General features: G+C 38.9%; 1 protein-coding gene across 5 annotated transcripts; it reads right to left on the reverse strand.

The window, feature by feature from the left end:
- Positions 1-1,260: 1,260 nt before the first annotated feature.
- Positions 1,261-23,403, reverse strand: tbc1d30 (TBC1 domain family, member 30). 5 transcript variants are annotated; one of them, XM_074625064.1, is made up of 15 exons: positions 22,715-23,403; positions 18,792-18,956; positions 11,765-11,826; positions 11,411-11,476; positions 10,508-10,633; positions 9,855-10,040; positions 9,648-9,717; positions 9,229-9,327; positions 8,862-9,030; positions 8,516-8,621; positions 8,319-8,425; positions 7,837-7,976; positions 5,735-5,959; positions 5,405-5,491; positions 1,261-3,159 (listed from the first exon to the last, which is right to left on the reverse strand). In XM_074625064.1, exons 1-15 carry the CDS (start codon positions 23,121-23,123, stop codon positions 1,994-1,996), a joined length of 3,183 nt encoding a protein of 1,060 aa, XP_074481165.1. In that variant the 5' UTR covers positions 23,124-23,403; the 3' UTR covers positions 1,261-1,993. The 5 variants fall into 5 exon arrangements, with proteins under 5 accessions (XP_074481165.1, XP_074481166.1, XP_074481167.1 ...); XM_074625065.1 differs by lacking the exon at positions 5,405-5,491 and having other exon boundaries at positions 22,715-23,399; XM_074625066.1 differs by lacking the exons at positions 18,792-18,956; positions 22,715-23,403 and adding an exon at positions 14,921-15,459.
- Between the last annotated feature and the right edge of the window lie 255 nt (positions 23,404-23,658).

Genomic DNA, 23,658 nt, shown 5'->3' on the forward strand with positions numbered 1-23,658 from the left:
CACTTCTTCTTCTTCCCCCCCGTCTTGAGCGATGCAGGAAAAGGCGGAAAAGACTTTTGCATGAAAATTAAAATAATTATAAAGAGAATTATTGTAGACTGACTTTGATTTTAAATCAATTGAATATTAAACTTTTTTTTCACAATAATAATGCAAGCAATGATATGTCACTTCCTGCTACAATCTTTGGTTGAAACACAAATTTAGCAACTTGGAAAACAGGTTAAAGGTCCCATATTATGCTCATTTTCAGGTTCAAACTTGTATTTTGTGTTTCTACTAGAACATGTTTACATACTGTAATGTTAAAAAAAAAACGTTATGTTCCTCATACTGTTGACCTGAATATGCCTGTATTTACCCTCTGTCTGAAACGCTCCGTTTTAGTTCATTTTGACGGAATTGCAACAGAATTGTGTTGCTAGGCAACAGCTTGGGTCCATCTGACTTCCTGTCAGCTGATGACATTCACATACACCGCAACCAGGAATAAACCAGGACACGTTCAGAATGTTTACGTTTAAAATTGTGTCAAGGGTCAAAATATTGTATATTCGTGACATCACGAATGGGCAGAAATCCCGACAGCTTGTTTTAAATGCAGAGTTTCTGAATACGGGCTGTGTGTGTTTCCCTGTGGATTGAGTGTTTCGATACTTTCACAGTATTTATACAAGACTTAAGCCTGCTTTTTAATAAAAAAAACGTGAAAATCTCAATTTCTTTTATAATATGGGACCTTTAAAATGTATCTTCTTTGTGCAGCCTACTGAATATGTGTCACCGCAGCTAGGTAGTATCTTTGTGCAATCTGGAAATGTTAAAAAAGAAAACAGCAATATATGTTGTCAAAAGCCTACGCCTTCTGTTAAAGTTTGGCTCGTATTTGTCTTTTAGAAAATTTGATGTCCAAGTTTGATTTCCGTTGAGTCAAATCAATATAAAACCTTCAAATGTAAAAACAACATGACACACTGTGATTTTCCCTTGTATTACTGGACTGCATTTATAGCTCAGTGAGAAGCCGCAGCTTTGTGTTAAGTTTCCAAGTAAAAGTGCTTCGTGGTTGGACTTTACTGGGAATCATTGAGTTTTCCTTTTAAGTGTTGTGCAAGTTTATTTTATGTGAACACAGCTACTAATCCTGTTCTGCCTTTGTTTATAGATTTGCCACTTTTCATTTACACAGTATTATCATGTTCAACAGTGAAGTTCAAGACAGAGAGTAAAGTGCTTCAGGACATCAAACATTTTAAGAGCTTTTGGAGGGCACACAGACTTTTTATTATTATTATTCTTCATTTACAGCAATTCTTAGGTATCTCTTGTTTCTTGGGTTATTTATTTTTGTAATACTTGGCATAGAAACAACTGGATGGCTATTGTGTATTGTGATGTACTTCATCATGTTGCCATATATGGTCCCTACGAGTCCAGAAGGAAGCATTTGTCCAGGCCAGAGTCTCTTCATGTTTCAGTCTTTTCTCAAGGTTCACAAACCATTATTGAAGAGACACAGATGTCCGGCACAAATGCAACTCTTTAGAGAGTCTGTAAAACATAGTTCACATCTGTTTATCATGTATGCATTATGGTCAAGAAGAAAACAGCATAGGCCACTGTAAAGGGCTTGACACTTGGTCCTATAGTCCTGTGTTCCTTAGCTGTACAGTACCAATGCGGTTGAGACAATAAACAAAACATGAACAAGTTTCCTTCACACATAATAGTCAACTAATTCTTGTCTGAAATGGATTGTGAAATTTCAGGATGACATTTCTTCATCAGCTGAATCACATTCTTCACGTGACAACATCAGTGATTCAGCGATTTCTGCACATCTTTACATTTCTACAACTTTCATTCTACTTTAAATAAGATATGGGTTATTTTCTTGATATGCAGGAGGCAACACGGTGTAGTTAGAGAATGATTTTTCACATCATGTAACGACTGTTGTGTTTCTAGTATCAGTTAAGGAGTGTGGAGGTCTTCATCGGCTCCCGGTGGCGCCCGCAGCGCTACTGCGGTTGAGGTTGCGGCTGAGCTGAGGGAAGTGGACTGTGGGCGTTCTGGATGTGGGACCGTAGAGGCCGAGATTTCTGGCCGCTGTCGATTTCCTGGGCTGCTTGACGCTAGGGAACGGGGAAAAGACCTGCTGTTTGGGAGCGACGGTGGAAGACAACGCTGGGGTTGACGGGGAGGAGGATAAATGAGATTTGGAGGATGAAGAGATGGAGGAAAGTGAGGGGGTGGAGGGGGAGGATGTTTTGTAAAAGGTGGAGGATGCGGGAAGAGTGAGAGAGGAGAGGCTGTTAGCTGACGGGGATGACGGGAGGCAGCTTGGCGTTGGGGTGGAGGGTGGTGTTGGAGAGGACGAGCAGGACGGGCCGAGAGAAGTTAATGTGGGGACCGGAGAGGGGGATGGACTTAGGGTGGAGGGGGGGGAATGGTGAGGTGGAGGTAAAGCGATGGAGGGAAAGTTTCTGTCAAATCTTCTTTCTGAACCTGAGGAATCAGACTCTTTGTGTCTGTTTGAGGACGGCGGCGGAGGGAGGAGAGGGACTTGGGGTGCAGGTTTAGACTCTGGTGGTGTATCTGGGTTGGGGGAGGTCAGATCTGATTCGTCATCTAGATCCAGGGAGTCCAGCTGCACCACCACCTCTTCAACTTCTGCTTCTGTTGTCTCATCTTCCACCTGTGGAGCATCTTCATACACTGACCCTGTAGCGGAGTCACTCCCCTCTTTCTGCTCCTCATCATCTCTCTCATTTCCCTCAATCTTCTCCTCTTCACCTTCAAGTCTTGCTTCTTCCTCCTCATCTTCTTTTTCCTCTGAATCTCCAAACCCCAGCTGCGCTCGGGCCCTGGCTATATTCCTTCGATGTGCCCGGACATGAGCACGCCAGGGCGACCCCGCGCCTCCTCCACAGCTCCCCGGAGATCCGGTGCTGTTGGAGCCACAGCGCTGCCTGGCCGGGGAGCCCTGACTCTGGGACAGAGACGCAGGTCGGGACCCCGGTAGTGTGGATGTGCTAGTGGATGTGGGTCTGGAGCACCGGGGTTCTCCGCGTGGTTTCCGACCCAGAAGGAGGTGGTTGATTACTGTGCTAGAGGGGTTGAGTTGGGAGGGCAGGACACGGGTGGCGGGGCATTTCTCTGGAGGGGAGACACACAAAAACACATTAAAACAGGCAGAAAACAGTCTTTTCATGAGTGTAAGTGAATTTGTATACTGATTCTTTAACCTACAGTAAGATGGATTTGTCTTGAACTGAAGTTACAGTGACACAGTTTAGTTTTTTGTTCACTAACTACAGTAACTACCCATTAAGTTATCTTACTGTATATTACATTTAATCTAACTCCAAACTGTTTATAAACTTCTTTCCTGCTACGGTGTAAACTAGGTGATAACAACGACACAGCAATATTGTAACTAACTTAAAGTACATTAAAAATACTTTATCTAAATGCAAAATTGATCAGATATAACTGTTTAAATGATCGGTTTTGCCATAAATACTCATTGTTTCTTTATAAATTATCTTTTATAATCAATCAAATATTGATTGACTATAAAATGTAGTATATCCCGTTAGTATATTATGTATTTTGTCTTTTCTACTTGTGTGTATTGTATATTTGTATATGTTATCTATTGATTCCTGCCTAAAGACTAAGGATGGAAATTAGCATTCTTGCTAAATCCTGCATGTTTATATCCTGTATTTTATACTGATGTTCATTAACGTGATCTATCCCTATCAAATAAATCATATTTTAAAATTAAAACATTAAAAAACCATAACACATTCAATTTATAGAGATGTAATTGAAAAAATTTGGGAAGTTGTAACCAGGAAATAATTGTTATTTTACTTAATAAATGATCCATGAAAAATGTATCTATATTATAAAATTGTCAGATTGCTTCTCTTTTGATTGATAAAGAATATATTAACTGTATCGGCATTACAGTCATCACAGAAATTATTAAATATCTCTGTTTGATGGTGCAGATGCAACAGCTGAGTCACATTTAGAAACACAGTCAGCTGTTCAGAGTGCCTCCATCAGACACCAGAGGGCGCCGAAAGCTTTTACTCTTCAAGGATTTATCATCAGGCCTTTGGACCACTGGCCGAGTGCGTATTAACTTATCTCATATTGTATAATATGTACAGTAATATACCGTATTTTTTTCTGTTGTCCATAAACTATGTCAATGTAAACACATCTTTATAAAAGCTGATTGCTGAGCTTTACAGAGTGTGGTTACATGAGTGATGATTAGAGAGGAAATATAACGTGAGTGTACTTGTGCACAGATGTTTGAATCTGAAAGGGAAAAACATAGAATCTCATGGTAATACTGTTATACAATCTTCACAAGTCATATGTTGGCATGAGACGGAGGAGAGGAGCAACAAACTGAAGGAAGTAGAGCAAAGTGTAAGTGGTAGGAGGTCGCCCAAGCCAGAAATAAACATGACTCATTTGGAGTATCAAGTATAATTGGAGACATCTGTCACTACTGAAGACATCATCAGCATTGTGTTAAATTAAACATTAACTGGAGCTTTTTCCATAATTATAGATGCATCAAAGTGTTTTGTCATTATTATCAAGTGGAATGTGATAAAATGTACTTCAAAATATAATTAAAGTACCAAAAGTAAACACACATATTATGCAGAATTATATTATTGGATTATACTCATTGATGCATTAATGTGTTCATCACTTTAATATCACAGCTGGTAAATGTGGGAGTAATTTTAATTTATTTATGTATATTTTATATACAGTATTTTACTTAATAAACTGCTGGTAGCTTGTGGATTTCCCTGGGGATCAATAAAGTTGTATTAATTATATAATCATTTATTTGTTGATTATATTTTGTATTATTAATCTGAATCTGGAAAGTAATTAAAGTTATCAAATAAATGTACTGGAGTAAAAATTACAATATTTCCCTCTTAATTGTGGTGGAGTAGAAGTATAAAGTAACAGAAAATGTACTTCAAGCTAACAACATATTAACAACTGTAATTTTCTGCCATTCTAACTGATGTTTAAGTGATAAAAAAAAAGTTGATTTATGCATCTGATGGATCTGTCTAAAGTACAGTAGTGACAAGTGTCTCCAAATACATATTTAGATTATAGGTGGTTTAATGAATTTGCATATAGCACCTGCAAATAGAACAAAACCATCACCAGCAACAGTATTCCCTAAACCAAAGATTAGAAGTAATTTGTGATTTGGTACTGGACCATCCTCCTTAAATCATTCAATTACTTTAATTTAAACACGAATGAATCATTAGAGATGATCAAATCAGCCCCAGAACACCCAGTTTGAGATGATGATGACCCTTTGGTTCGACACCAGTACCGTCAGTGTGCTGGTCGGTAAGGTCGCTGTGTTTGTTGGGACGCTCCTGGAGAACCCCTGGACTTGTGGCCACTTCAGGTCCAGGTCCTATCGAGTCACACATCATCGTTAAACATCTGACTTTCTGCTGCGTTCATGTGTTTCTGTCCTTCTACCCAGGTAGAGCCTCATCTTTGTTTGATTTGTTTTTGTTTCTGTGTTTCTTAGGATATGTCTAATGGCATTAAAGCTATTCCCCACAGACATTAACGTGAAAACAATGAAGTGGTTATAGTTTGAAAAATAAATGGATGTAGTTATGATTATGACTGTCATTACTTTTCCTCCCACCTGTGCGTATGTAGAGTTGCATAGCCTGTTGCTGCTGCCGCCTTTTGATGCGTGCATATTGCTTCTTCAGGGCGTAGATGTCGGTGCTCATTCTCTCCGTCATCATGCTGTTGATTGCTGCTTGATGCTCCGCCCTGGCTCCTCCTCCTCCTCCTCCTCCTCCTCCTCCAGCTCCTACTGCTCCTGGGCTCAGCTCTCCGATGTTGCCCCCGTCTCCTCGCTGGTCTGGAGGTAGAAACATGTAGAAACAGGGATGTCAGGTTCTTTATCCCAACATTAATTTTTTTTTTTCTACTTTCCTTATGTGCCTAACCTTATTGTTACTTGTTGGATTTATTTCATGACTGTGATTTCGGCTTTCAGACACTAAGATTCAGAGATTAGAGTCGAGGGCTTTGGTTCAAAAAGCGGAAGGAAACATTCCAGCTAAACACACAAATCAGACAAAATCCAATGGGCCTTTTTAGGGACTTTTTAAGCTCCTTTTCTTACTTAATCGCTCACCCAGTTTTGCTTTCATCCCCTTTAATCAAGATCAGCTGAGACACCAAACTGTGCCACATAAAAAAGCCTCTTGGTGCTCTCTGAGGAAAATGACAAACAGAGTCTATGTATTTATTTTAGGGCTGTCAAAATTAACGTGATAATAACGCGTTAAGGTAAATGTGTTTTAACGCCAGTAGTTTATTTAACGGATTAACACAACTTGTGGTTTTTAAGTTGCAGCAGGCTCAGTTTTAGAGATTCTAGACTGAAAATACTGGTATAATATGAAACTAGAAAACTTAAAGAATCCATTGGTACCAACCATGTTATACTAGCTTTTCACAAAGGAGGCAAAATAACACTCCAAATTTAGGCAACATTTTGGCGAGGAAAAACTGGCATGTCTCCCCTTTACAGACATGCCCGCTTTATGATAATCACACGCAGTTTGGGGTCATAGTCAAGTCAGCACACTGACAGCTGTTGTCGCATGTTGGGCTGCAGTTTGCCATGTTATGATTTGAGCACATTTTTTATGCTAAATGCAGTACCTGTGAGGGTTTCTGGACAATATTTGTCATTGTTTTGTGTTGTTAATTGATTTCTAATAATAAATATATACATACATTTGCATAGAGCAGCAAATTTGTCCACTCCCAAGTTGATAAGAGTATTAAATACTTGACAAATCTCCCTTTAAGGTACATTTTGAACAGGTTAAAAAATGTGCGATTAATTTTGGGTTAACACCTAAATGTGTATTTTGGATATTTTCTAGTCTGAAAGAAGACATGTTAAAGAAGCTAAATAGACAAATCTCAAAATTTACCCGTGCATGAAAAACTCTTGTTTCTTGAAATACATACTGTACATGAGTGAGACTGTTCTGCAGACCAGAGTACTGCATTTGGTCTAAATGAAACCATTAGGTCTAAATGAAAACCATCCCACCATACTGAGTCAGTCCTTCCTGTTTTTTTCCGCCTCTGATGGCATCATCATTATGCTTTTAGACAAAATCAACCTCTGAATTTCTGTTTGTTTTCTGTTTAGCTCTACTGGAAAAGGTCAGTGTTGGGGGTTATATTTCCATCACTTTTACAGCAGCACTTCCTCATTTTGTGTTGCAATTAAAGACCAAATCAAACACGGCAGCACACAGTGTAAGATGCACTGTAGCAGCTGGCGGTTTAGTTTGTTTACTGTAATTATACTGTTGTCTCAGAGACTGTGGTGATGATTTATTAATGTTCATTTGCTGCACTTAGCTCTTAAGAATGAGCCGTGTTTCCCTTTTGAACCAGGTCAAAACGGTTCTACTGAGATCTACTGTTGAGGATAAATGAAACACTCATTTCTATCTGAAGTCATTCTTATAACTCTCTGGAGAGCGACGACTACTGCTTCAGATCTTAACCGATGTTTTTAACAAAATCCCTCCGGCTGTGTGCCTTTTTTTCATCTTTGCTGAAAGAGGAGGAAGTGAGGATTTGTCTGGAGGAAGCAGATCAGAGACAGTTTGTTCTTGGAGTCAAATCGAGGGCAGAGCATGAGGATTTAGGGCGGCAGTTTGGCTTGAGCTACTTGACTGCTGTTTCGGTACACTCTCCACTGACCTTTGAGGTGTTTATGGTATCTCTGCAGCTCGGGGGCCAGCAGGCCGCCCAGGGGACCCAGACAACCGAGCGCCGTCACCACGGAGTCTTCATCATCCATGTCGGCATCGTCATCGCTCTCCCAGCCGCCCAGACCGCCACTAAGAACAAGATAATAACGTAATCATCATCACCACCGCTGCCACTATAACATGTTCCCATCAACACCATATTCATGTAAACTATGTTTTATTTCAGATTTTTCTTGATTGTAAACAATTTTGGGGACAGAATTTGCTCCCTAGTAAATGTTGTAAAAGTCGTGTTTATTACAACCCATATCTGTTATTTGTACATATTTCATTTGTAGTAAAGATACGTGGCACATTTGCATTACCTCCTACAGTCAGCAGGAACATGCAACATGTCACCCACCTCTTTCTGTCTCCTAGAACATGATCTATAAATAAAACATTGCACCCTAGAACAAGTACAGAACAAACCTTCCACTGGATTTGACTGAGGTAGGGAACGGAGTGATGTTGTAGGTGTATTTCTCTCTCAGCTCAGCCAGTTGAGGGAAAGGAAACACTGCCATGGCGTAAACCTCCTGAAAAATAACGTCAACGGTACATAATATCAGTTTAAAAACATCTCTGAAGAGGTCGAACAGGTGTGAGCGGTTGTGTTTATCTCGTACCTGCATGAGTTCAGGAGGGTCGATGAGGTTGTGCTCCAGCATCTCCTGAGTCAGACAACCCATCGTGCTGTAAAACTCATCTGCTGTGTGACAGTACTCGATCCTCCTGGAGAGAGATGCAGGGAGGAAGAGGAGCATATGATGATGAAGGCATTTCTATCAGAGATTTTTAGTGCCTCATGGTCCAGATTTAATTTCAGGGACCACCTAGAACAAGACTGAATAGCACATATTTAATAATCAAAAAAATGAAAATGATCAAACATAAAATTAATTTATAGCACATTAGGACACACAAATGTTAATATTGTTCACCCTCATACAGGTCAAATAATGGTCCACTCACTCTCCCAGTCCCTCCCAGATGGCGAGGGCGACCCGAAACAGCACCTCTGAACCCTCAAAGAAAACCGAGTCCCAGATCTTGAGCACGGTGGGCGCCGGCAGGCAGGTGGCGAACATGGTGAGGAACCACTGCATAGTGAACACGTTGGTCAGCGGAGGCTCGTAGCTGCCTGAGAGGAAACAGATGTGTGTTATTTAGGATATTAGGGGAGTTATTTGTACATTTGGAAAACATACAAATGATTTACAGACAATGCTATTTTCTCTGGCATAATTTAACAGTTAAAGCTTCATCAGGTAGCTCTGGATGCTGTTGGCACCAGATATTTATAACCAGGTAGCGTTTCTGTAAACACAGAGACTTGTACCTCCGGCTTCTCTGTTGGCAGCTTTCTGAAGGTGGTGGAGATGCTGGGACAGTCTGGGCAGCTTCAGACGCAGCAGGTCTCTGAACACCGCCATGTCCACTAATAGAAGGAGACAGATTACAGATTAAAACTAAATATGTTTGATGATAATCTGATGGTATCAACCACGTCTCAATTTGGTAGGTACTGGATCTGTTTAATTGTGTCATTTTAATTAACGCTCAAGAATGATCTGTCTCAAATGTATCTGCAATGTAGAGATGACATATTTTACTGAAAATGGACAACAAATTCTGTACTTTTTTATACAAAATGATTGAATTTGTAGTTTATTTCTGGGCTGAAGTTGTTACAGTATGAACTGTGTGTTTTCTTCAGTTTATAAATGAATCAGCCTGTACGTGTGTCATTGTGTTTACCTGACAAAGCTCGGAGGTTGTTGGCAAAATAACTCTCAGGCAGTACTTTGTCAATCAGATAGATCATCACCTGAATATAGAAGAGCATAACAACAAGTTTAATCACTATTCAAAAGGACAGAAAGCAACGTAGAAACTCTACCAGGAAGTCAACGTTTTATTTATACTTTTACTCTCAATCTTAGCATGTTCATACTGTTAATGTACCTTCAATGCGTCGCTCTCATGTCCCTCTGTAACCTCCAGTATGAGTGCAGCCAGCACGTTGAATCCTTGGCAGTAGCCCACACTCTTATTCCAGCGTGCGTACGCCAGCAGCACCCTCTTCAGCACCACCCTGTCCTGCTCTCCCTCCTGGCCGCAGTAAGAACTGCAGCCCGTCCTGTGCAGGTCCTGAACATTAAGAGGATGTGTGCATGTGTATGGATTGTTTTATCATAAGTCAGTGCATTCATGCATTTAGGACAGCGACGGTGACGTAGATGACGGGACTTTGCCCTGTTGATGGAAACTCTGTTGAGTCAGTGAGAAACAGAAAAGGGCTGCAGTGTTTCCATGATGCTGTCACACCGTTCTCTGACGCACAGTCATAAGTAAACATCCTCTACCGGACACAGCTCCTCCTCTTATTAGTAGGACATGCTTATTTACACTCAGTAGGAAAACATCAATGATGGCTATTTGTTTCTATTTTTGTGTCCAATATATGAGGATCATATAAAACTATTAAAATTGGATTTTAGATGTGTCCCGTGTCAAAGACAAAATAATCTTAACACAAGGCATGCATGCACACACTGCACATACATGCACATTCATCTCACCCTCAACCCCTCAACACAACAATATGATCTGGTTACCTTGACGATTTGGATGCCGAGGGAGTCATCGTCAGGGTTGCTGCGCTCGTTAAAGGCGAAGCGAAGCGTCTTCTCCCAGTCAATAGAGATACTGTGGAGGTACTGGTCTGCTAGCGTTAGCCACACCTGCACAAAGAAACACATTAATACTAGAATAATATCAACAGTTGAACTAAACTTACAGGAGAAATGGTTCAAATATCAGGACAGATTTTCAAATAATTTCCCCTACTGAGTCATGAACAGATTCCTAGTTTACCATCCTCAATATTCTCAGGTTTCTTTTTCCTGCAGCACTTGTGTAAAAGGCCGCTTATTCACAGTTAGTTCAGGAACGAAGACAAGATTGCATTGTTCATCTCCCCTGACAAGATGAAAGCAATCACTTCCATTTCCCCCTCTCCCTCCTCCCGAGAGACAAAGTCATGATGAGCGATGAATGGAGCATTGTAGACAGAGTGCCTCTGCATATTGTTCTTGTTCTCTAGACAAAGCTGTCTCTCTCTAGACTGTAAAACTCTGCTCGCAGGTCGGCAATAATAAAGAAAACAAACTTTTCTTGTACTAGCACAGCTGGGTCATCACTTTCTTTTACTAAATGCCCTCTGGGTTCAAAACAGACACAAACAAAGAAGGTCTTATTTATCAAAATGTATTTTTATACGGGAGATATGTCTGGCCCAAACAGAAGAAACACCCAGGGGTTGAGAATCAGAGTTTATGCAGACGTTCACTGAACATGCAACAATTACAAGACTGCTTTTACTGTCTAAAAATAATCTACTGCCTACATTTTCCTTCCATGTGTGGCTCAGTGAGTTCAGCAAACTACTGCATTTTTCACTACTTGGGAAAGAACTGTGCCAACAATGCCATATGTTATACTTAGTATAAGTTACATACCCTCTTCCTCCATTCCTTCGGTATCCCAGTAGGGAGCCGAGCCACTGCTTTAAGGGCGTCATACCACTGTGGGGGAGAAAACAGACCGTTTTATTGACCCTTTTAATTAACCAGCACACTCCCACTGAGGCCAGTGTGACCCAGTAAGACAATATTAATACTTCATGTATAATACTACATTATTTATTGGCGTTAAGAGGAAAAGAAAGTCAGCATTATCACATTCATTCACACAGTAAAAACACATATACACACATTATATCAACAGCTAAAAACAGTAAAGAAACAGACATATTGGGGCATGTTGAATGTTAAACTGAAACAATGGATTGTACAGTAGCATATGTTTCTTACCTGCTGGAATCCACTCTTTCCCAGCGATGGCTCGATGGTAAACTTCAGCCTCGTGTCGACTCCTACAAACAAACAAGAGACACCTCGTCAGACTAGTCTATAAACCAGATCATCTGGGGGACTATCATTGTAGTCAACATCCCAAAGTTTCCGTACAGAGGATGTCAGACTGACATTTGGGAAAATGTGCATAAAATGATGCACAAAACTTCTATTATATATTTATCATATTTTACAATGCATGTGAAGATGATGCAACTGTGAAATCATAAAACATCTTGAGAGTTAACACACAATGTAAGCTTCAAATGTGTCACTTCTTGGCTCCTGCCAATGCTTCACTGATGCAGAATACATTGTGATATTGTCACTCAATCAGGCTCAGTCTGTACATCAAGATATTATGAACGAGCAAAATAGCAACCAATGACAAGACAGACTGAATTCAACAGAAGGAAATTTAGGACCCCAAGTTAATTTGTCTCAAACCAAAATTTAATTAAAAAAAACAAAACAATTTTTTCTTTTTACGGAAATCTAATTCCTCCTATATCTAATAATTTGACACTTTTCAAAAGGATCTAGACTCATTTCCCAGTGATTTTATGTCCAGTTAGCTAATACAACAGCCTAAACTCAATGATATTAAAAAAGGGTGGACAAAATATTAGAAACACTTCTCAGTCTCACTCGGTTTAATTTCACAGCACCACAAACTGCAGCTTCAAAATGACCATACGATTGAACTAACACCTCTCTGAAATAGTTTCAGTAAAAATGTAGATTGTATTTTTTACATACATTTTAATAAACTTTTGTGTTAACAGTAAAGCACTGTCTTTAGCAATAACAGGTTAATACTGTTGAAATCCTGCTGTAAATTAACAGCAATTGTTTACAGTGCAGATCACATGATCAAAATCTGAAACAAAAGCCGGAAGCTCTGTGAGTGTTAGAAATGTATGTTTAAGCTTCTTTAACCACGATATTATAAGACAAAACACGGGATTGAGTAGTTTTCATGTTAAATCGTTAGTTTTTTGCATGGAGTCTGGTGCTGTGGCTGTGAGACGCGTCACTGGAAGAGTCGCTGTCCGTCACTGCGTGGTGCTGAATCCGCGTTTCAATCACTGGAAAATCGTTTCAAATCTCTTTGCACGCAACATCTTTAGAGGATATTTAGCTCAGTGGGTTAAACCCTCGGAAATTAAACTTTGATGTGAAGTTAAAGAGGGAAGGTCCTGACATGTTTCAGGCTCTGGGCCAAACAGCAGCCATTTCCCTCCTCCTTCCTCCTCTCCAGCAGAGCCTCTAAGAGGACTGATCCGGCTCTAAAACTGCAGCCGATCTCACTACAAGTACGAACAACATCAATAAAAGCCCCTCACAAAAGGATAAAACGGTGTTTAACCTGCTTGGTCCGCCTCTGTGGTTATTTCCTGCGCCATTCTCTATGAAGCGTCGCTTTTATTCTGTTGTTTCCTCTCCAGAGCTTTGGGAAGAGGATTAACACTGAAAACCCTCCTACTTCCCTGTCACAGATTAGACCAACACGACTCATACAAAACCAGTATTAAGGTTCAGAGGTGCAGAGGCTGTTTAGGTGATGGTTTAATCTCTCCAGAGGTGAAATTAATTGAAATTAAACCAGCTAGAGGATGTATAGTCATTCAAGATGTACAGTCTTTGGGCAGAAACAAGAGAAAACACTGTTATAAACTCAGGCTAAAACAAAGGGTAACCTCTACTGTGTGTGATTTTATCATGAATAAACAAGATTAAAGCTTTTGTTGGGCTGTTGTGATGTAAATAACCAGATAAATATCTGGGAAATGGGTGGATTGTTGCTGTGTTGACAGTGTTTTAAGCACATTAACCATAAAATATAATATAACATTAAAGGTCCCATACTATAAAAATGTGATATTTTCATGTTTTTTAATTATAAAGCTGGCTTAAATCCTTTATAAATTCTGTGAAAGTATCGAAACACTCAATCCACAGGGAAACACACACAGCCCGTATTCAGAAACTCTGTATTTGAAACAAGCTGTCAGGATTTCTGCCCATTTGTGATGTCACAAACATACAATATTTAGACCTTTGACACAATTTTAAACGTAAACATTCTAAATGTGTCCCAGTTTATTTCCTGTTGCAGTGTATATAAATAACATCAGCTGACAGGAAGTAAACATGGACCCAAACTGTTGCCTAGCGACGCAATTACGTTGCAATTCCATTGAAATGCACTAAAACGGAGTGTTTCAGACAGAGGGTAAATACAGGCATGTTCAGGCAGATGGTACGAGGAAAATAATGTGGTTTTTGAACATTACAGCATGTAAACATGTTCTATTAGAAACACAAAATACAAGTATGAACCTGAAAATTAGCATAATACGGGACCTTTAATGGCAATAAAGTAAAAAGAAAGAAAACAGTAAACAATGTAAAAAAAAAAGTGCTCATTAATTTCAGCACCAGGCTAATGAACAGCACTGTCAGATGGGTCTCTAAAATTTGGATTTCCATATGGAGACATCTATTTATTTAAATTACTTGTCAAAAGTGGACACATTCCAGCAGATGTAGAGACATCTGGATGTCTTTGCCGGCTACATATCATGGTGCATCATCTGGTGAAGAAGTGAAGTATAACGAGTGAAAACTGATATCGATCTCCTCAGTTATTTGGTCAGAGTGATGCATGCATTATCAGATGTATGAAACCAAGCCTCACCCTGCTCTCATGATTTGATTTCTGAACTCAGTGGAGCTCAGATTATTCAGCCAGGTTGTTGAAGATGAGCTCATCAGACACCCTTAAGGGTCTTTTTTTGGAAAAATTGGATCATTGCTTTTAGCAATAGGATACATTCATGAAAATATGTATAGCAAAAGAAAATAATGTATCTTATATCAGGCCATAATCAATTAAAAATGTTATTGGTTCCAATATTTATCCATCTATCTATCTATCTATCCAATATTCAATATCCAATATTTATCTTATATCAGGCCATAATCAATTAAAAATGTTATTGGTTTCAATATTTATCCATCCATCCATCTATCCATCTATCTATTTATCTACCTACCTACCCTAGGAATAATGCAGTGTCTTTCTCCACCTATAATAATACTAGGTGTCACCTGGCTCTAAGGTGCAGAGCAGCCTGGGTGCGCTCCTGGAGATGCCGTTTCGTTTCTTCAGGACGTTGCTGATGATGTTACCGACCCCTCCCGAACTCTGCTGCCGCTGCTTGGAGCCCGCCCTCGGCCTCCTGCCGGCGGAGGGGAGCCTCTCCTGCCTCATCGGGAACCAACACGTCCAACCATCACCGCTTTAATAATAATAATAATCCTCCTTTATGTCTTCATGCGGAATTCATCCCGATAGACGCATCAGCTGTTCCTCCAAAGACGTTACAAATCAATCGATTAAACTGATTACCAAATCTCTTCCGGTGATCGATCCTGTTTCCGACTAGAAACAACAGACCTAGCAGCGTCCAGGAAGCCTTTTGTTAAAGCGACTCAAACATCTACTTTGAAGATGATTTATAAAATGTCACAAATAGCCGATGTGTTCAGGAGGAAATAAGGTTTCTTGAGCTCGGTGGTGCTGATGCTGCTGCTGCTCACCTCCTCATCCTCCTCCTCCGGTTTGGCGTCACCAGGAGGAGGTGCGAGGATGGAGGGATGCGGTAGGATGGAGCGAGGAGTGGGGAGGAGATACAGTAGAGAGGGATGAGGTAATGGTGGAGGAGAGCGGAGAAAAGAAAGAAGGGGTAGGTTTTTTGTTTCCTTAACCCACAAAGTGGGTCGGCCAGCTAATAATTAAATATATACACATTTGCATAAAGCAGCATATTTGCCCACTCCCATGTTAATAAGAGTATTAAATACTTGACAAATCTCCCTTTAAGGTTAATTTTGAACAGATAAAAAATGTGCGATTAATTTGCGATTAATTGCGATTAATTATTTTAATCGTTTGACAGCCCTAATATAAATATATGCTGAATGATGATGATGGTGGTGATGTTTTGGTTCTTAAAGGTCCCATATTATGCTCATTTTCAGGTTCATACTTGTATTTTGTGTTTCTAATAGAACATGTGTACATGCTGTAATGTTCAAAAAAAACTTTATTTTCTTCATACTGTCAGTCTGAATATGCCTGTATTTACCCTCTGTCTGAAACACTCCGTTTTAGTGCATTTCAACGGAATTGCGACGAAATTGCAACAGAATTGCGTTGCTAGGCAACAGCTTGGGTCCATGTGTACTTCCTGTCAGCTGATGTCATTCACATACACTACAACCAGGAATAAACTGGGACACGTTTTAGAATGTTTACGTTTAAATCTGTGTAAAGGGTCTAAATATTGTATATTTGTGACATCACGAATGGGCAGGAATCCTGACAGCTTGTTTCAAATGCAGAGTTTCTGAATACGGGCTGTGTGTATTTCCCTGTGGATTGAGTGTTTCGATACTTTCACAGTATTTATATAGGACTTAAGCCTGCTTTATAATAAAAAAAACGTGAAAATCTCACTTTTTTATAATTATTAGGACCTTTAATGCTGTTTGTATGCTTGTGTGTATTCTTATATTTATGTAGCTTATGCTAACTATGTTCTTATGTTTTATACCTATATCTTATATTTTGTCTTTAAATGTAAAGCACTTTGAGTTTACATGTAATGAAATGTGCTATATAAATAAAATTGCCATTGCCATCCACTGACATACAGATTATTGGGGACACCTCAGCTGCTGTTCTCACTATGAGGTGGATCCAGGTAAGATCCGTTATCACTTATTGATTGTCCTGATTACTTAGGGGCGGAACTTAAATCAGAAAGTATGTTTAGTGGAGCTAAAACGATTGGTCGATTGTCAGAAAATGAATTGGAAGCCATTTTTTTTATAATGGATGAATAGTTTTGATTATTATTTAAGGATAAATGCCAAAGAATCTCCTTACTCTATCTGTTTTTAGATGGAAACTCTGACAAGAAATGTTACATCAAAAACATTGTTACTTTACCTATAAACTATCCACCAGACACAAATCAGCAAACGGAAATTCAGAAAACACTGCCTACTTCACCAAAAATGGAGAGCAATTTCCGAAACGACGTTGGCAAGCTAAATGGATGATGCATCCTGACATTATGATTCAGTTTCACAGGTGCAGTAAGTGCTTCCTGAATGGAAAAAGACATCCAGTCTTAATGACGTTCAGAATCAATACCTGCAAACAGCCTTGATGATTATAATAAAAAAAACGGCCTTGATGATGATGTTTCATAACCATCATGATAAATGATCTCGATGTTTCAACAAGATGACTGCTCTCATAACTCTAATTTGTTTTCCATCATGAAAATAGAGGCTCGCTCACTCCATCTTTACTGTTGATGTACAGTAGCTGTAATTCCTTCAATAGATAGAAGTCAATAATAGATTAATGTCCCTTTCAAGAAAACAACAAACATTACTGAAAGTAAAATTATTGACTTACGTTTTATTGAATTGTTAAAGAGGACCTATTATGCTTATTTTCAGGTGCATACTTGTATTTTGGGTTTCTACTAGAACGTGTTTACATGCTTTAATGCTTTTTTAACGCTTTTTTTTTCCATATCGGCTGTGCTGCAGCCCCTCTTTTCACCCTCTGTCTGAAACGCTCTGTTTGAGCTCCGAACACCCTCCCTCCTGAAAAGCTATTATGCAAATGTGTTACTTGGTGACATCACCACGTTACTGAAGAAAAGGCGGGACTTCAATCAAGGCGTTTCAGGCAGTTCAGGAGCAGTGGACTTTGGGCTTTGTAACGTTGCAGACATTTTACATGAACAAAAAAAAACTATATAACACACTAAAAGTAAAGGGAAAAGAACAAAAGGTCCTCTTTAAAACTCCAATAGGCCTCATTACAATAACACTCATGTATGATTGCATGCTCTACCTCCTAATGAGCCATCATGCTGCATGTTAACAGAAAAACAACAGTCAACAATCAACAATCAAAGCAAAAATAACCGCATTAGATTCCTTCAATTATGTTTAACTTTGTGCTCTTTTTTTCTTCATATCTGGAAAAAATTCACCAACAATCAACCACAAAAACTGAACCAGTCCAACCACCCATAGAGGTGATCCTTTTTGTGATTTCATTATGAGAATAAAAGGCTGATTATAAGGCAAACTGTGCGAAGAGATGTCAGCTCTTGGACTCCTAATGAGGCATTTCCACCAGATCCGGTGACGGAGGGCGTCTTAACCCTTTCCATTCATTTACTATGGAAAGCAGGAAAAGAAGTCGTCGAAGTGCATGGTGGGAGTGTTGGGATATGAAAATGACCATAATTACTCCCCCATAGTCGTGTGCTTTGAGTCTACAGTATGTCTACAGTATGTCTACAGTATGTCACAGTCTATTATGTAAATTTGAGAGCTATTTTCATACTACAGATGATATGACAGCTACGACTACATAGTGTACAAACCTGTTTATCTACAGCACCTTGCAAATGCATTCACCCTTCTTGAAATGTTGGACATTTCATTGTTATTTCCAAATGTGTTACTCTGGATTTTAAGCCTGTAGCACCTGATTGTATCAAAGATTTGTAGAAACACATTAAAGCATAAAAATAAAAGATGTAAGGAATCTTTTTTGGATCAGACCACACAAACTTTTGGTTTATGAGACTATTTTGCTCCCACAAACAACATGAATAGGTCTATTGTTTTGTCATACAACCAAAACTAGTTATAGAAAATATAACTAGTTGACTTGAAAATGTTCAGGCACCGGTTGTAAACTTACTGGATGATGTATAGGTTGATCAATCAACTTCACTAAACTTCCAGCCTCCAATAGCACTTGTGAGTGTCTAAGAATACCTCCTTCTGAAAGTTAATACACACTCATCCTGTGATACCATCTACTTGAGACTGGTCTTTTTTAGTATTAAAGCAAAGAAAGAACTCTGTTTATTCTTACGTCGTTTCTGTGAGACCGCCTGAAGGCAAGCTGTGATGATGTCGTAGTTCTTCTGCAGTTTGTGACACTGTCGATCCCGTCTCTTCAGCTGGCGAAGCAGCTTGGCCGACTGCAGGCCTGTGCGATATTTGACCTCCTGGATGATTGAACGCAGCTCCTCCGGGGCTGAAAAAGCACAAAACACAGAAATATAAATGTGTGAAATAATTTGGAAATCCTAAAACTCTTTTCAACCACAGAAATTCCACATGAACGAGCTAAAACAGATGGATGTCAGACTTTCAAAACCATCACTCATTTGTGGACTCACAGGATTATTTTATTACAGTGAATAATATCTCAAAAATCCACAAATACATGCAACTGATTACACATGTGCCTGGTTGCAACCCGATCTCATGGGAAAGTGTATAAATTAGGGCTGTCAAAGATAACACAATAATAAGCCGGCTTAGTTTTAAAGCTAGAGTGAAGATACTGGTATCATATGAAACAAAAACAACCTAAGGAATTCATTGGTACCAACCATGTCACACTAGCTTTTAGTGAAGGAGGTTAAATAACGCTCCAAACAAACGCTAAATTTTGTCAAGGAAAAAACTGGCAAAGCCATTTTCAAAGGGGTCCCTTGACCTCTGACCTCAAGATATGTGAATGAAAATGGGTTCTATGGGTACCTACGAGTCTCCCCTTTACAGACATGCCCACTTTATGATAATCACATGCAGTTTGGGGCAAGTCATAGTCAAGTCAGCACACTGACACACTGACAGCTGTTGTTGCCTGTTGAGCTGCAGTTTGCCATGTTATGATTTGAGCACATTTTTCATGCTAAATGTAGTACCTGTGAGGGTTTCTGGACAATATTTGTCATTGTTTAGGGTTGTTAATTGAGCTAACTTTCTCCTCTCTATAAAAAGGTACAGTTCTATACAATGTTTGTGATTCCCATATTACCTCAGGAAAAGATTAGTGCAAAAATATTGTGAAAAAAATCTGTTTAGAAATTAGGTTCTTTGATAAAATATAATTCCGTTTTTCACATCTGTTTCAGAAGCACAGCACCATATTTATTGACGTCCGTGCTAAAATATGATGTCTTCTAAATAAAGCTACTTAATATAGTTTGAAACAACATGTGATGTCTGCTCTGCACTCCTCTGATGGATCAGAATATCACAGTCACTTGTTTCCACGCTGCAGGCGAAGATTAAATAAAAACCAGAACATCTCTGCCCCACATAAACACAAACCCTCCTCCCAGTTATGACACTAAATGTTTTAGGCTGAAGGAAATCTGATTTTCAACTGAAGGTGACACAGATCTGAGACATAAACAGATCTGTGGGACAAAGTTTATCCTTGTTTTTGTTATATTTCTTGTAAAATAAAAGACTCGATGTTGTGAATGATGATCAAATTATTAAACATTTTGAGCTCTGATTTTTCTGGGACAACTTAACTAAAGAACCAATGATTCAAACAGACAAAATAGAAGAGCAGAAGAGCATAAAAACTAACACCAGTAATGACAACAATAAAATAAAAATAAAAAACTTTACAGTAAAACTGCAATCCACTACAAATCAGGTAGTCTGGGCTAATATCAAATTTTATATCTCTGTTTTTTGACCCATTATTGTTGCTCTCACAGAAATCAATGGACTTTATAATTTGTTAATCTTTGGATCTTTTTTTATTTTCAAGTGAAAATACAAAATATTTGCTCGTAGTAGCTTTGAAAAAAATTAAGATTTGCTGCTTTTCTTCATTTCACATTAGAGCTGCAACGATTAGTTGTCAACTATTACATTAATCGTCAACTATTTCCATAATTGATTAATTGGTTTGAGTATTTTTTTAAGAAAACAAAGTCTAAATTCTGATTCCAGCTTCTTAAATTTGAATATTTTCTGGTTTCTTTACTCCTCTATGACAGTAAACTGAATATCTTTGAGTTGTTGCAATGTGATTGCATGGGCATTTGTCATAATTTTCACATTTTAAAGACTAAACAATTAATCAAAACAAGTGACAGAATAATTAGCAATGAAAATAGTCATAGTTGCATGTCTATATCAATATCTAATGAATCTTTTCATCTACATTCCCACCTTCCTTGGAGGTTGATCTTTCATATTATCACTCTTCTACCAGGAGGTCAAAAGTCATAATCACCTGCAGACAATGCCAAGGAGGTGACAAGGTTTCCTGCGCACTAAGAACTTAAATGTTTACCAAAGGGCCCTAAACCTCACCAGGAACCATTACTCCCTGACTAAACCCATTAGACACGTAATGTTTTAGCGGAGGCATTATCAGAGCGTTTCCTCTTCCTGAGTGGCAGCCCTCTGCATTGTTTAACTTGACCGAGCCTCACGTTAGTAGAGGGCAAACACTGAGCTCACAGGCCCGGCTGTGTTTACAGTAGAATTCCACTTTAACAGAGGAAACAATTGCAGCGTGGCACTCACAGTAACATGCCTTTCAAGACTCCGAGGCAACACGCTGAGTAGTAGTAAACGAGCTGTCAACACACTCATCAGCCCCTGCGTCGGTGTGTGTTTGTCTATGTGAAGGTCTGCATACTGTGAGGATACCTGTAAACAGTCTCCAGACTGTTTGGCTTCTCACTGACAATAATGATGGCAAACGAAAACATGTACAAAAGGCCCTTTGTATCAAGCGCAATCAATATTAGGTCTAGAAATAAGGATTATTTTCATTGTGGATTAATCTGCGGATAATTCTCTTGATTAAATTGTCAGAAAATGGTGAAAAATGTGGATCAGTGTTTCCCAAAGCCCAAGATGACGTCCTCAAATGTCTTGTTTTGTACACAACTCAAAGATATTCAGTTTACTGTCATAGAGGAGTAAAGAAACCAGAAAATATTCATATTTAAGAAGCTGCAATCTGAGAATTTAGACTGTTTTTTCCCTCAAAAAATTACTCAAACCGATTAATCAATTATCAAAATAGTTGGCGATTAATTTAATAGTTGGCAACTAATCGATTAATCATTGCAGCTCTAACCAATATAATGAACTAACAACATATACACACACATATATATATATATATATATACACATTCCTGGTTGACGTTTATCATATCCATTGTCACTTTTAAACATATTAGATTATCATGTATATTTTTTAAAAGTATGCCTTGTGTATTAGACCAAAATAAAGCTCATAAGCATGGTGTAAATATCCAAAATATCACAATTATTGCCATATATCTATGAGCTGACAGATATATTAATTGAAGAACAATATGAAATAAAAATAAAAAAATAGATATATATTTATATATATGCTAAACACAAACGTGCCTCAAATAGCTTTACAATACAATCTGTACAACATGTAAACACCCCTTAGACCCTCAGATGAGTAGCCTTAACACTTCATTAACAAACTGGTTAAAGTACATTGGGCTTTGAATATTTGTAAAGGATTGGTATAATTAAAAACTATTTAAATTACCAAAAGCAATTTTTTTATTTAATTTTAGGGCTGACATTTGGATATGATATTGGTTTTCAATCAATACATCTGTCAGCTCATAGATATATGGCAATAATTGGGATATTTTGGATATTTAAACCATGCTTGTGTGTTTTATATTGGTCTAATACACAAGGCATACTTTTAAAAAATATATATGATAATCTAATATGTTTAAAAGTGACAATGGATATGATAAACTTCAATCAGGAATATATATATATATATATATATATATATATATTATATTGTATATATATATATCATATATATTATATGATATATATATATATATATATATATATATTATATTATGATATATATATATAATGTTACTTATGAATAATGAATAAAATAGACCAGTATGTCAAAGGAGAACCAGGACATGTCATCACCCCCCACCCCTCTCACCTTTCTGGGCCAGGTAGTTGACCTGATGCCTCCTGGTGTGCTTCTCCTGGAGCTCCTGGAGGAAGCTGGAGCCGGAGTTGCTGCGGCCGAGGAAGGCATCGGATCCGGACGCCTCGGTGGAGCTGTCCCCCCAGCTGTCCAGGTTCCTCCTGCTGCCTCCACTGTACGTGTCATACAGCTCCACCAGCAGACAGTCCACTATGGAGGACCTCAGAGACTTCACTCCACCTCCACCTCCACCATCACCATCATCTCCATGCTGCTGGCACTCAGAGTCACTGTCACCGGCCGTGCTGGTCCGGTGATCCGCGGCAGGTGGAGGTGGAGCTACGTGCTCGCCGGTGGTTGCGCCGTCACATATGTCAACTTCCAAAAGTTCGTTACCGTTTAACTCAACCTCACACGCCATTTTTGTTTCCCTTTTAACGGTTAATTAACCGTCTTCATGAGAAAGTTGACATTTTTTTCCAGTTTGAAAAGTTTTTACCGTTTGAGTTCCTGGAGCATTCCATTCCTCACTTCAGAAAAAAAGGGTAGAGACCCGTTTGACAGCTTTTAGTTTCCTTCCTGGACTTCCCACTCTAGAGTTCCCTGCCCCCCCCTTCTCCAGGATGAACAATGGGCCAGCCCACACTCTTTGGATACATTTCTCAACGGCTGGCAAACTTTTCTTCAGGTCGCGCGACAGGTGCTTGGTGGATTGGACCAATCACAGAGGAGACAAAAAGTAGCTGGTGGATCGACCAATCACAGAGGAGATGAAAAGTAGCTGGTGAATCGACCAATCACAGAGGAGATAAAAAAGTAGCTGGTGGATTGACCAATCACAGAGGAGACAAAAGTATATCGACCAATCAGCTTCCTTGTTTTTAGCACTAAACTAGCAGGTCGTTTTGTACGTTTACATTAGATAGATAGATAGATAGATAGATAGATAGATAGAT

This window comes from Sebastes fasciatus, chromosome 23, assembly GCF_043250625.1.
Source record: "Sebastes fasciatus isolate fSebFas1 chromosome 23, fSebFas1.pri, whole genome shotgun sequence".
Lineage (NCBI taxonomy): Eukaryota > Metazoa > Chordata > Actinopteri > Perciformes > Sebastidae > Sebastes > Sebastes fasciatus.

Coding starts and splice junctions, on each gene's coding strand:
- tbc1d30 (XM_074625064.1), bottom strand. CDS start 23,123: ATGGCGTGTGAGGTTGAGTTAAACGGTAACGAACTTTTGGAAGTTGAC. Junction 8,622..8,861: donor ATCTGGGAGGGACTGGGAGA/GTGAGTGGACCA, acceptor ATCTCTCTCCAG/GAGGATCGAGTACTGTCACA. Junction 8,426..8,515: donor ACCCTCCTGAACTCATGCAG/GTACGAGATAAA, acceptor GTTATTTTTCAG/GAGGTTTACGCCATGGCAGT.